General features: G+C 40.5%; 1 protein-coding gene across 2 annotated transcripts in view; it reads right to left on the bottom strand.

The window, feature by feature from the left end:
* The window catches only part of ptprn2 (protein tyrosine phosphatase receptor type N2), a 967,505-nt gene that overhangs the window by 554,158 nt on the left and 398,017 nt on the right, over positions 1-15,330 (bottom strand). For both annotated transcript variants that reach the window (XM_072576204.1, XM_072576205.1), the window contains exon 11: positions 3,239-3,318. In XM_072576204.1, coding sequence (XP_072432305.1) covers positions 3,239-3,318 — 80 coding nt within the window. The remainder of the gene's footprint in view (positions 1-3,238; positions 3,319-15,330) is intronic.

Genomic DNA, 15,330 nt, shown 5'->3' with positions numbered 1-15,330 from the left:
TTTATAGTCATTATTGGAATAGAGTTCACTTCAGTCAGCTCAGTTTTCATACTCACAAGTTGCCCTTATTTAAAATTAAAATGCTAATCTTAGACCCAAATTTCTCCCTTTCAAATTGAATACAAAATACAATCATAATGTGGTTGCTATTATCTTGAGGTCCCTTCCCTTTGAGGTCATTAATTAATCCTGACATATCACACAATACCATGTCGAATGTAACCTGCGTTCTGGTCATTTCCAAAATGCATTGCTCTAAGAAACTATCTCGAATACATTCTCCAAATTCGTCATCCAGGCTACTCCAGTTTATTTGTTGATTGCTTCACTCATAATCATTACTTTCCCTTTAACACAGAGTCCATTTTTTTCCTGTATACATTGTGCATCACTGTAATACTGTTAGGGGGCCTGTAGGCCACTCCCACTTGTGACCTCTTCTCCCTACAATTCACATCTCCACCCAAATTGATTCTATATGCTGATCTCCTGAACTGAGATCATTTCCAACAACTGCACTAACACCATCCTTGATTATCAGTGGAACCCCTCCAACACTCCCTAGCTTCCTATTTCTCTTAAATGTCATATACCCCTCAGAACTCAGGGCCCAATCCTTGTCATCCTGCAACCATGTCTCTGTAATGGCTATCGGATTGTATTTACTTACATTAATGCTCACTAATAATTTTACTTCCTTAAGAATGCAATGCACATTCACATACAGAAGAATTAGTTTTTTGTTTAATTTTTGTATGCATCTAGTCTTGATTGTTGGTGTATTTCTATGCTTTTTTTTCTCTCCCTGGCCACATCTTGCCATTTTCAAACCCTCTTTTCCCAAATTACTATGTTCCTCCCTTACCTTATCTTGAATCCTTGTTATATTACCTCTTTCTACAATTGTTCCCAATCCCCTCACTGTTTAGTTTGAAATACTCTCTATTTCCCTTGTTATGTGACTCCCCAGCACCAGAGATTATATTGAATGGTTTGTAAGTGTTGGGCTTATCCTTATACGTTTTTTGAACAAGGGAGTGATGTTTGCAATTCTCATCTGGCACAATCCCCAACTCTAAGTAAAACTGAAATGTTATGGACAGTGGCTCAGTAGTTAGCACTGCTGTCTCACAGCACCAGGGACCTGGGTTTGATCCCCGTTTGGGACAACTACCTGTGTGGAGTTTGCACTTTCTCCTCATGTCTATGTGGGTTTCCTCCTGGTGCTCCGGTTCCCTCACACGTTCCAAAAGATATGAAGGTCAGGTGAATTGGCCATACTAAATTAGCCATAATGTTAGATGTATTAGTCAGGGTAAATGTAGGGAAATTAGTCTGGGTGGGCTACGTTTTGGAGGATCAGTGTGGACTTGTTGGGCCAAAAGGCCTGTTTCCACACTGTAGGGAAGCTAATCTAATTTCCACTCTTACTTCCTTCAGTAGCCTTGAATGCGTCTCAGTGTCTGGTCAACTTTAAGGATAGTCAATGTACATCTCTTCATTATCAATTTTGAATGCTTCAATTGCTTGAGGTTTGTCCTCCATCACCATGACTTGGGTGACACCAATTCATTTGTAAAGACAGATGCAAAGTATTTATTTAAGACCTCAGCCCTGTTTGCCCTGCTTTCATATATAACTTCCTTATGTAAGGTATGATTTGCCTGGTAGCACATAAACCAATACTATTCGCCGTATTTTGGTATATGTGACATTAATAAACCAAATTAAAACCAAACTATTAGGATTCACTTTTATGTTAGCTGCAAGTCTCTTTTCATAATTTTTCCTTGCATCTCTTATTTGAGTTTTCATCTCCCTGCTGTACGTTGTATATTCAATTTGGCTCTCAACTGTATTTTCTACCTGATGCTTTTCATAGGTATAACTTTTCTTCTATATCCTAATTTCGACACCTCATCCATCCAGGGAGCTCTGGATTTGTCTGCCCAACTTTTCCCTTTGTGGAGAATATACCTCGGCTTGGCCAGAACCATCTCTTCCTTGAAGATCGCCTGCTGTTCAGCTCCAGATTTTCCCACCAACCCTTTCTAGCCCAATCCCATTCTTGCCCCGTTGAAGTCAGCTCTCTGCCAGGTAATTAGTGATCAGTCTGGATTGTTCATTATTCTGTTCCACTGTCAACATAAACCTTATGAGACAATAATGACCATCTCCTCATATTCCCTCACTAACACCTGAATCACTTGGCCCTTCATTCTCAACTATTGGGTTTTGTTACTCCTCATTTCTCATTGGACTGGACACGTACTGCTGCTGAAAAGTCTCCTCAAAACTATGCGCCACTTTCCACGCGACTTAATTCATTGCCACCATCTCTCAAGGTTATCAATGCTTACAGTTGTGTGCAGGAGAAAATAAAGGTGAGACTAAAGACTTTACAGACAGGAAAGTGTCCAGGAAACGAACAGGAAAATTGGATTTACTGTGACGAAGGAGATATTACCAAAGCAAGTTGTTTTTTGTCCAAAAGCTTTTATGACTCTATGAGTGAAGCAGATTGCACAGTCTTGGCTGAACAGTGGCTCCAATAATATTGTGCCAATGATCTTTGTCTTTAGACAGAGTTGATTCAAATATATATTTGAGGCTATACATGTAATTATTGCAACTTGTTTACTGTTAGACTCCTTTACCTCTGCACAAACCTTCTTTCTGAAGCAAATAAATCTTCTCATCCATTTGTAGCAAGGATTTCAAATACCTTTTGGTTCAGCACTAACTGACAACATCACGGCAAGTCCATTACCCATTTTTATCTTGTTCAATTTAACCCATCCCCCAGCTCACTTGAATGGACTTTTTCTCGACATTTTGTTCCCGAAATGTTATATTTCAGCTTCAGACAGATGCAGATCAGGCAGTATTTGTCAGTAAGGTAAACTCCATCTCTCTCAGTGACCTTACTTTGTGCTAATACATCTTCATGTCCTTTTTTATTTCTCTTTTAAGTGCATGGAGACAGTTTCTTTCACTATTCCACACCACACTCACATCTCTTAATTTAAATCCATCTCCTCTACAAACAATGAAGCCTTAATTGACTCTACGATGTTACACTTCAATTTCCCATCTGTGCCAATCTCCTCACAAGCGCCTCTTCTATTAAGTGTCAGTCTCCTTGTATGCATGTGTGCGGGGTGTGTGTGTATGTGTGTGTATCTGTTAGAATCCTTTCTGCGATATTTTTGATGCAGAGTAAAAGCAATATTCCTACCTGCTACGTTCACCACATCAGCTGTTGACACGTTTTGACCGACGGCTTTGACTTGGAAGATCACAGCTGGTCCCAGCATACTGAAAGATAATTAAAATTAATGATGGGCTTGACTTCTACACAGAAGCAATGGTAGATTCATTTTTACACTGGAATTGAGGTGGACAGTTGAAAGTCACAAAACCACAAATCCACAAAGCCTATTTATATAGCGCCTTTGATGCACTAAAATCTAAAACTGTAAACTCAGCTTGTTAAAAAGATCAACTAACCCCAATGTCATCTGCCCACACTATAGATGTTGTCAACCTGCGTTCGGACATGCCATAACACACCTCCAGAGAAGGAAGCATGTGAATCCGGATATCCTGGCCCTGGTGTAGGGGCATTGGAAATGTGGAATTAAGAGTCTGATGATGATTGTTTAGCAAAGGAAACTGTTGCCCTTACCTGGTCTGGCCTACAGGAGACTCCAGATCCCCGGTAATGTGGCTGCCTCTTAAATGCACTCTGGGAAATTCAAGTTGAGTAATATGTGTTGGCCTAGCCAGTGATGCCAACATCCTCTGAATGAGATTTGTTTAAAAAGCCTGCTGCCCACACTAAAACATGTGCCACTTGAGCAGCTTTTTCTGTTAACAATTTTTGAAGAAATGTGATGGGTACCATCTTGAGAGATTATCCATTTACACATTTGAGGGACCCCCCCAGAAGACAGAACCTCCTTTCCTTCTACCCTGCATGAACTTGAATGTCTTCAGCCACCCCACCTTTAATGTACAATCCCATCCACCATCCAATTCCTGTGATTCACGTGGATCCATGGTACACTATTTTGGGACTAGCTGGAGTCCCAGCAGTGCCCAGTACAGAGCTCTGGCACTGCCAGAGATTGGCCAGCAGGTACGAAGGGGCTGAAATCTCATTGCCCATTTATCGTAGGAGCCCACAGCATGTAATGGGTGCAGAGTGGGCCTGTTTTGAAGAACCTAGACTTCCCACAGAGTCATGGGGCAGAAGCAGATAAAAGCACTGGAGAGATCCGGGGGCTGTGGAGACATTTTTTTAAAAAGGAGGAAGAATTTAAAATCAAGTCTTTGCTTAACTCTGGAGCCAAAGTAGGCCAATGAGCACAGGGGCAGCAGGTTAAATTGTACTTATTACGAGTTAAGATACAGGCATCAGAATTTTTCCCAAAGTGCTTCAAACACAATTATTTGGGAGGACAGTGGCTATTGTAAAGAAGCAAATCTGTTGCAAACTCTGACTCTCCACTAACGTAGAGCCAGGCATCACAGAAGGAGATTGTGATGTAGAACCCATTTAAAGAGCCACCAATTAATCTCACCTCCCTACTCTTTCCTCACAACCCTGCAAAGATGTTCTTTAACATTTAATTTCTGATGATTACCTTTTAATGTGGCATATTCTAAACCATAACTACTTTTTGAGTTTTTAAAAATTGCCTTATTTGCCCCTCCCCCTATCTTTTCCTTTGAATGATCTTAACTCTACGTCCTCTTGTTAATGACCCACCTAAGGGCGGAAACAGCTTCCTTATATCTACTTAATCAAAAGCCTTTATAATTCTGAGCACCTCTAATAACGTTCCCTTTAACCTTTGTTGCTCCAAGTATAACAATAATTGCTTCATGTGAGATCAGATGGAAAAACATACTTGTCACTTTGATCAATTGGAAAATTTTATGACGTAGGGATGGCCTCACTGAATAACATTTAAGCAAAGGAACAGACAGGTGTAAAAGATTGTATGAAAACAAAGGTACGGGGAATGGACAGCAGGTCTGTTTGACAAAGGGTCTGAACCCAAAATAAATGTGCCTTTCCTCTTTACAAGGACTCATGATCTTGGTTTGCCTTACTGATGTTTGCTGAACAATACTTGAATTGCCGACACTGCAGGCCACCTTTGTATGAGTAATGCTCTTACATACAGGCAGTGGGAAGCAACTCTGAATACCACAGGGACCAAGAAAATTCAAGCAACAATTACTGAAGGAGGCTAGTCCTCAAATAGCAATTCTACAGGCATCAAGTGATGTATTAATATCTCTCAACATATGATTTCACAAGCAGATTCTGTGAATGAGCAGAATGATAATGATTTTCTCTAAAACCACTCCCTTTTTGACTGTTTCTGGAGTGTCGACATATAAAAAACTATACATTAAAACATCTGCTATCTCCATTTGCTGAAATTAAAGTATTTGGAAATGCAACAATGTCTTGCATTTGTACTGCACTGTTAACAGAAGAAAACTTCCTGAAGTGTTCAATGCATCTTCACAAATATATTTGTTGTTTTATTATGGATTGTGATGCTGTAACAGCTAGGATTTAAGTGTAATGCAGCATTTTTTGAACCTGTCATTTGTTTAATTCCAAATGTCTTGCGTCCCTAGAAATGTGAATGTAAAATCAAATGGTTGGAGGCTTTTAAACTGCCCTTTGTTACATTCTACCAGTGAGAATGATTTAATCTTAGTCAAAAAAAGCAGGGATTTCTTGAGGACTACTCAATAAAAACAATAAAAATGATCACCTCTCATGAAGTGTACACAAGAATCATTCACTTTAAGACTGAACATTCTAGGTAGCTCGTGACAACACCACAGTAAAATATATTGGGATTTACAGTGGTCTATTCTGCTTATAAATCCCCAAGGATTTCAATGTCTTTTAAAATGAGTGTAAACAAAAATTGCAAATAAATCCTCAAATGATATCAGAAAGACACACACTAGAACTTAGATTTTATGTACAATTAACTGTCAGACACAGTCTTCTGAGCTGAGTCGGCTTGTATGGCAATGTGATATATCTTAGCATAAGCCACTTGACTTGGTTATTAGGCAGGAACACTGCAAAAATGACAATACTCTAAGATATGTACAGCTGGATGCAATAAATGTATGAAAGGTGCTATATAAATGTAGTTTTCTAAAAATTAAAACAGCAGAAACTTAGCATTGCATCACTCAGCAAAACATTTAAAAGATATTGTTGTGCACAAAATACTTGCTTTACCCTAACTTTTGAACTTTTGTTTGAACAGTGAAGTCCAGTTGACAATTGTGGGTGAACTGAAATTTCATGATAAAGGGAGATAGTGGAGCAGACTGAAACCACTACTCAAGACAGTCTCTGCAACACCATTGTACTGGACGTGAACACATTTACAATGTAATTATACCCCCTAGTGGAATATGACAATTCAGCATCAGGCTGTCTTGCTGGCTGACTATAAAATTGATCCATAAACCAGATTAAAAGTGTTTTTTTCTGCATTTATATCAATTCCCTAAGGGCAGACAATACCACTTGAGGCAGCACACTGCACCCAAATTTCTCTCACCCAATGTTTAGTTTCCCTGAATCAACATTATCATAAATAAATTCAACAAAACATCACTAAATGACCAATACTGTACATTGGTGTGATTGAGCAGACACTATTAATAGCACAAATCAATTTAATAAAACACTACTTGGTACTTGCAGTAAAATCATAAAGCAGGAGAGGGGAGGGGAGTAGTTCAAAGGTGAAGGCAGTAATGAGACAATGAATATTTGTATAATTGTGATAATGGAGAACTGTGAAAATTGGGACATTAAGAATATAAATTTGCTATCGAACAAAACATTCTGCTGTACAGAAGTTGGGAAAATCCTGAATCAATTTATTTTTATATATATTTAGAAGGGTTCCTGTGACAGTGATCGTGCCTTTTGAAGCAACTCCAATATCTCTCACTTGCACTGTATTGTCTCCTCGCTACCTATTCTTCTATTCTTCCCCATTCCCATTCCTTGTATCACTGTCTCTCTGCATCCCTGACTTTCTTTGTGTCCTGGTCTGCCTACCATTCAACATTAGCCTTCTTTGGAGAGAAAACTGAGCATTTTAGAATCTGTTTTACACATGACTGCAATTCCAAATTAATACAAAAGTGTTTTAAGAGGGCAGTATTAAAACAAGCACTGAAATAACTCCACAAAGGCTGGTATCCCATCACCAAGTCATCTTTTATTTACACGCGGAGAGTCTAGGACACTGATCCAGCTCCTTCACAGCCAGCTCTCAGAGTGAAGAGAACCTCTAGCACTCCTGTCAGCCAGGGCTCCCTGACTGGACCAGACAAACAGCCCCAGTCAGGGAACTCATAAAATTGTAAGATCCACCTTGCTGACCTTGTTCCTATCATTACACCACAAATTGAAACACCTCGATTTTATGCTAGCATTAGCACTGATTACTGTGAAAGGGTAAGCTGGTCAGAACTTAGTGAAGATGAATATCAAATTGAGGATGTTGTTGTCTGAGTTGTCCTGTTCCTCCAGAAACTACATTTGAACAGTATTTTGCAAGAAGACTCTGCTGCCATACACATGAACAGTATAAAATTGCTGTATGTACCCATTACTTAGCGACTAAACTCACCAGAAAAAATTAAAAATCACACAACACCAGGTTATAGTCCAACAGGTTTAATTGGAAGCACACTAGCTTTCGGAGTGATGCTCCTTCATCAGGTGATCGTGCAGGGCTCAATCCTAACACACAGAATTTATAGCAAAAATTTACAGTGTGATGTAACTGAAATTATACATTGAAAAATTGACTGTCTTAACAGGCAATCAACTTTTCAATGTATAATTTCAGTTACATCACATTGTAAATTTTTGCTATAAATTCTGTGTGTTAGGATTGAGCCCTGCACGATCACCTGATGAAGGAGCATCACTCCGAAAGCTAGTGTGCTGCCAATTAAACCTATTGGACTATAACCTGGTTTTGTGTGATTTTTAACTTTGTACACCCCAGTCCAACACCGGCATCTCCAAATCAGAAAAGGATAAACCTTGTACTTTTAAATTAACATAGATTTCTAATATCATGATAAATATTGCTGAAAGACACACAAATGTCTCTCTTTCAATAATACTCAATGACCATAAGTAGGCCTTGATGAACCTTATTTACTTTAAGAGAAGCTCTCTGACACTGGAATTTACAGTTTACAAATTGGGTGCTTCATTCCTTCAGTTTATTTCTTTCTGTCTCCTTTACCTCTCTTTCTATTAATCCCAACTTTCCTTCCCTCTGAATCAGTCCAGTAAATGTGCTAACTCACATATTAGATTCTGCCCCATTCACAAACATTCCTTCAATCAGATTGATTAAGAAGCTGCACCGTTGCTTGCCCTATTCATACAGATCCCTTTTGACCGGTCAAGAACTCTGTCTTCCAAAGAACTTTTAAATGCAAGTCCCACTGCAAAGCCCATAGAAAGTCAATGAACAAATAAGCACAATAAATGCCTGGCCTCCTCATCCACATTCTCTCCTTCCAGTTCTGAGCCCGAAGGCTGGTCTAAACCACAGCATTACAACTATCCCCATGGCTGGCTAGGGAAAGCCACGGAGCTGTAGGCCACAAAGGGACAGAAGTTTCTCTCTCCAAAACAAAAAGAAAAAGTGGTCATGGACAACTTGGGGGCAACCACTCCATAAGGACAGATAAAATGAGGAGGCAGGCAATTGTAAATTAGCACAACAGGGATGCGGACTGAACCCATTCTTGTTTTATTTCCCATTCTGCACCACACTCTTGTTAACAAGCTAACCGAGGTAAAATCTCATGCCCCATAGTAGAGCGAGGAAGCAGATTCAAATCCAGCCCAGCCAGAACAGGGTCCAAAACCCATGTTACTGACACCAATCTGATCCACACCATTGCCCTGGTAACATTCCAACCCAAGCAATCCGAGTTGCAGTGGCAACACATGTGCAATCCAGAGGAATAAGTAGCAGTGGTAGATGCTCCAATTTTTTTCCATTACATTACTAACCGGGAATGTCCCATGACACTTACTACATGCCTTTGTTGACTGTGGGAAGGAGGTTTGGTGCTCATTCTGTTTGGCTACACCTTCCTTGGCAGCCAAGCCCTGGGAGGGAGCTTGAACCATAATCCACACCACAAGTATTCTGCCTATTCACTGCTGAACACAATATCAGAAGTACAACAGGACGTACACAGGTCTGAAAGATTTTTAAAATAAACAGCAAGACATATGAGTGCAGATACATAGTTCTTTGAAAGTTGTGTCATAGCTAAACAGGTGGCTAACAAGATGTTTGGCACACTTGCCTTCATTGCTCAGACCATTGAGTATAGGAGATATGAGGTGGTTAGGTTAAGGTTATGCAGGATGTTGGTGAGGCCACTTTAGGATTATTGTGTACAGTTCTGGTTTCCCTGCTATAAGTTAGATATAATTAAACTGGAGAGGGTTCAGAAAAGATTTACCAGGATGTTGCTAGGACTGGAGGGTTTGCGATATAAGGAGAGGCTGGACTGTTTTCACTGGAGTATATGGGGTCAAGGGGTGACCTTATAGAGGTTTATAGGTTTTCAAGGTTACTGATACTATTGGATGTGTCTTATTTACCTGACCAAATTAAATTATGAAGTCAAAGGTTTTGAAATCATACTGTGTGATATTGATTACAAATATGCTACAAAGTTCCTTCATTTGATTACTTAAAAGGCGTGAAGGAAAACATCTTTAAAAATCTACAATAGGAATTAAAAAATGCTACAAAAGAACAAAATTTCAATAAGTAAAGCAAGATTAGCATTTCATGTGGGGCTTTCCATTGTATTAATTCTTGATAAATGTAAAGGAAGAAAAGACTTGCATTTATGTACAGCCTTTTGGATGCCCCAAGATACTTTTCTGCTAATGAATTGCTTTTGAAGTGTAACTATTGTTTCGTAGAAAACTTGGCAGTCAGTTGGGGTACAAGGTTCAAAAAACAGCAAATTAATACCAATCAGAGGCATGGGTTAGGAAGCTTGTGGATGACATCAAAATTGGTGGGAGAGTCGACAGTGAACAAGATAATCTAAGATTACAAATGGATCTTGATCAACTGTGCCAATGGGCTGAGGACTGGTAGACAGAGTTTAATTTGGATAAACATGAGGTATTACATTTTAGTAAAATCAGGATATGGGCCGGGAGCAGCAGGTGGGACCAGATTGGGTTGGGATATCTGGTCAGCATTGACGGGTTGGACCGAAGGGTCTGTTTTCATGCTGTACATCTCTACGATTCTATGACTCTAGAAGGTTCTGGGTAGTGGTGTTGAACAAAGACTGAGGGGTTCTGGTGCAGAGTTCTTTGAAATTTGCATCACAGGTAGACAGGGTAGTGAAGAAGGCATTTAGCACGCTTGCCCTCATTACTCAAACCATTGAGAATAGGAGTTGGGGTATCATGTTGAGGTTATATAGGATGTTAGTGAGGGCACTTTTGGTATACAATGTACAGTTCTGGTCGCCTGGTTGTAGGAGGATGTTATTAAGTTGGAGAGGGTTCAGAAACGATTCACCAGGATGTTGCTAGGATGGGAAGGTTTCAGTTATAAGGTGCGGCGGGATAAGCTGAGACTTTTTTCATTGAAACCTTGGAGTTTGAGGGGTGACCTTACTGAGGTTTATAAAATCACAAGGGGCACAGATAAGGTGAATAACAAAGGTCTTTTCCCTAGGCTGGGGGAGTTCAAAGTGAGAGGTGTATTCTGGAGCTGAGAGCAGAAAGACTTAAAAGGGACCTGGGGGTAGCTTTTTTACACAGAGGGTAGTGAGTATATGGAACAAGCTGCCAGAGGAAGTGGTAGATACGGGTACAGTTGCAACATTTAACATATATTTGACAGGTACATGGATAGGAAAGGTTTAGAGGGACAAATACAGGCAATGGGGGTTAGTTTAGTTTGGGAAACTTGGTTGGCATGGACAGGTTAGACTGAAGGGTCTGTTTCCATGCTGTGTGACTCTATGACTGGAACGGCTTTCATGATTTTTTGCTGAGAGATAAATGTTGGGCAGGATATTAGAGTGTACTCCCCACTCTTCTACAGAATATGCTATGTGACCTTTAATACTCACTTTATGTCTGATACAAAAGAGGGCACATCCAACAGTCTAAACCTTTATCAGTGCTGTGTTGAATTGTTGAATTTCTAAAGTTGGAATTGAACCCACAAGAGTCTTTTCTCTTGCAGTTTTTCTCTCCTTTCTCTCTGAGGCTGTGTATTTACAAATTCCAAATTTCTTTCTTGAAATCATTTCCTGAAAAAACAAACTTTCCCACATAAACATTCCTGGTGAAACAAAAGAAAAAATGATTCAATTAATAGGAAGCCCCTTCTTGAAGCAACTTGTAATAATTCGCTGGGGTGGAGTCGGCGGATTTTATTGAATCCGTCATGATTGGTATCCTGGGCAGCCAAACCGGCTCAATCATGGGAGAGTTCCCAAATCAGTCACAATGGTGGGAAAACCTCTCTAGTTGATTAGGAGAGGGCACTTACACAGATTTCCAGTTGCAGGCACTGGATGTTATGTAAGTTCATTTATGAGCTAGCTGACATTCAAGTATGTCATAGAGTTACACAGCACGTAAACAGACCCTTCAGTCCCACACCTCCATGCTGACCATGTATCCTAAATTAACCGAACCCCATTTCCCAGCATTTGGCCCATATCCCTCTAGAGTCCACCTATTCATATACCGATCCAGATGTCTTTTGTAATTGTACCAGCCTCCACCACCTCTTCTGGCAGCTCATTCCACACACTCACCCTTTATTTACAAAAGCATAGCCTTTGATAATAGCATTGCCTTTCACTGAGTTAGACATTCCAGGGGTTCATTTTTCCCATTATTTATCCTTTTTGTCAACCAGGGCTCCCTGATTGGACAATATTAACAGTCCCAATCTGGGAACTCATATTCTATGAGGTCCACCTGGTTGACCTCGTTACAATCACTGCACCAACCTCCTGCCCTTTCTTCCAATCCCTTCCACCCTTCCCGCAATCCTTGCCTCAGAATCCGCATCCTTCCTTCATCACTTGCGGTCTGGTGCCCCTTGGGGCGTCACAGCCTTGGGGTGGGTGCAATGCCACCAGCAGCCACTGCTCCCAATGGCACTACACACATATGAGGCCCGAGGCCAGGGCCCTCAATCATGGGTAGGATTGATGATGGCCAATGAAGTGCCTGATAGCATTTGATTATTCTCAGTCTTCCCCATGGAACTAAAGGAAATTCCTCAACTGATGGGTGAGATCTCCACTGTCTTCTTAAAATTCTGGTCCGTTTCTCTTGAGGCCACTTTTGGAATTCTAGCTTTGATGTTTCATCACAAATTAATCCTATTTTGATTTAGCCCAAAATATCATGTAACAGACCAATGTCCCTGTGGTGGATCTATAGAGATACAAGTCACAGAATCCCTACAGGCTGGAAACAGGCCATTCAGCTCAGCATGTCTGCACCAACCCTCTGAAGAGCATTCCACCTCAACCCATCTCACCACTCTCCCTGTAACCCTAAATTTACAATGGCTAATGCACCTAATCATACATCACTGAACACTACTGGCAATTTAACATGGCAAATCCACCTAACCTACACATCTTTGGACCATGGAAGGAAACCAGAGCACCTAGAGGAAACCCATACAGACATGGCTGGGCCATCCTAAATTAATCCTTCTTATCTCCAGAGTTCTACCACCTTTTAGATTTTATTGTCTATGTTGTTGGTTTATTGGTATTTGTTTCTTCTCCTCATAGTAGGTGTCTGCTGCAAAGTTTGTATTGTGTTTCAAGAAATGCATCTTAGGCCTTAAGCTGTGGAACTTGCTCCCTAAAAGTCTCTACCCCAGAGGGTGGGGAGACCCGGTCATTGAAGGTCTTTAAAGAGGAGGTGAAAGGCTTTAGATATATCGAAGAGTTGAGGGCTATGAGGAATTGGAACAAAAGAAGAGTTGAATCCTGGAGGACAGCAGCTTTTATTTTGATCATTTCGCTTGGCTGGGCCAAAATTTATTACCGTAATGGCGCAAACGGCAGTTAGGAGTTAACCATATTGCTGTGGGTCTGGAATCATGTGTAGGCCAGACCTGCTCAGGGTGGTAGACTTCCTTCCCTGTGAGCAAACCAGATTGGTTTGTACAACAATTAACAATGGCTACAAGGTCGCCATCATGCCAGTTTTTTAATCCCATATTCTTATTGGATTCAAATTTTAATTTGCCACGGTGGGATTCAAACCCAAGTCCCCAGAACTTTAGCCTGGGGCTCTGGATTACTATTATAGAGACATTCCAACAATGCCCCTGCTACCTGATCCTGCTCCCATTTCTTATGTTCTTAGGTACCTAGTCCACTTAACCATCCCCCTACCAATCCAGTTTATAAGTATATGGATTCACAAAAAGGGGCAACTTTTTCACACAGAAGGTGATTTGTGTATGGAATGAGCTGCTAGAGGAAGTGGTGGAGGCTGGTACAATTACAACATTTAAAAGGCATCTGGATGGGTATATGAATAGGAAGGGTTTAGAGGGATATGGGCCAAGTGCTGGCAAATGGGATTAGGTTAGGCTATCTGGTAGGCATGGACGAGTTGGACCGAAGGGTCTGTTTCTGTGCTGTACATCTCTATGATTCTATGAGTCTCTTTCCTCAATCACGACATCCATCCCTTAAAACCTAGCTCTAACAAAGCTTTTGGTGCTTTCTGCTAACATGTCATTTATTTAGTCCCAAATGCTGTTTGCGCCTCATTCACATGAAGCACTTCAGGATGTTTTACTACATGAAAAGGTCCTATATAGATGCACATTATTATGATAGAATGGAAAGAGACCCCAGCATGTAGTTCTCTCAAGAAAATATCTTACAAAAATATTGAGAAACAAATATATTGTCTTGCAATCACATATATGTTATAGTCTCACACATCTTATTCTGTAATATTCCATCCAGGAACTGTCCATCAAGTCTTTGCTGCTGATGCCCTGCAGACTCTTTGCAGAGTGTTAGAATACTTAGAATCCCTACAGTGTGGAGACAGGCCATTTGGTTTGCCTCAAAAATGGAAAGATATTGTAATGTTAGTAGGAAGAATTGAAAGGCAAACTATTCCTTAAATAGAAAGAGAAACTCTAAAATAGTGCAGCATAGAGGGATAAAAATCTTCTTTTGCACGAAACAGAAAGTTAGCATGAACGTTAGCAAGTAATTAACTGGACGAGTTAGCCTGACCTTGATCATTGGTAATATTTTAGAGTTCATTATTAAATATGAGATTGCAGAGTACTTGGAAATGCAAGGTAAAATAGGGAGACATTAGCATGGCTTCGTCAAAGGGAGGTCATGCCTAACAAATCTGTTATCATTCTTAGAGGATGGAACGAGCAAGTTAGACAAAGGAGAGCCAGTGAATGTGATCTATTTGGAATTCCTGAAGGCCTTTGACAAGATGCTGTACAGGAGGCTGCTAAGTAAAAGCCCTGGTGTTGGGGCAAAGTACTGGCATGGATAGAGGATTGGCTGACTGGCAGAAGGCAGACAGTGGGGATAAAAGAGGTCTTTTTCAAGTTGGCAGCCAGTGACTAATGGAGTTCAGCAGGGGTCAGTGTTGGGACCACAACTATTCACATTATAAATTAATGACCTGGACAAAGGAACTGAGGGCATTGTTGCTAAATATGCAGATAACACAAAAATAGTTGGAGGGGTAGGTAGTGTTGAGAAAGTAGGGAGGCTGCAGAAGGGCATGGACAGGATATGAGAGTGGGCAAAGAAGTGGCAGACGGAATACAATTTGGCAAAGTGTGAGGTTATGCACTTTGGTAAGAAGAGTAGAGATGTAGACTATTTTTTAAGTGGGGAAATGCTCCAGAAATCTGAAGCACGAAGCAACTTAGAATTCTTGGTTTCGGATTTTCTTAAGGTTAACATGTAGGTACATTTGGCAGTTAACATTCATTTCAAGAGAGCTAGAACATTAGAGCAGGGGTATACTGTTGAGGCTGTGTAAGACTCTGGTCAGACTGCATTTGGAATGTTGTGAGCATTTCTGGGACCTGTATCTGAGGAAGAAAGTGCTGGCATTGGAAGAGGTCCAGAGGAAGTTTACAAGAATGATATTGGGGATGAAAGGCTTGTCATCTGAGGGGTGGCTGAGGACTCTGTTTTCAA

Source organism: Chiloscyllium punctatum, chromosome 8 (assembly GCF_047496795.1).
Source record: "Chiloscyllium punctatum isolate Juve2018m chromosome 8, sChiPun1.3, whole genome shotgun sequence".
Lineage (NCBI taxonomy): Eukaryota > Metazoa > Chordata > Chondrichthyes > Orectolobiformes > Hemiscylliidae > Chiloscyllium > Chiloscyllium punctatum.
Note: the sequence above shows the minus strand (reverse complement) of the source record. Positions and strands in the feature narration are given on the sequence as shown.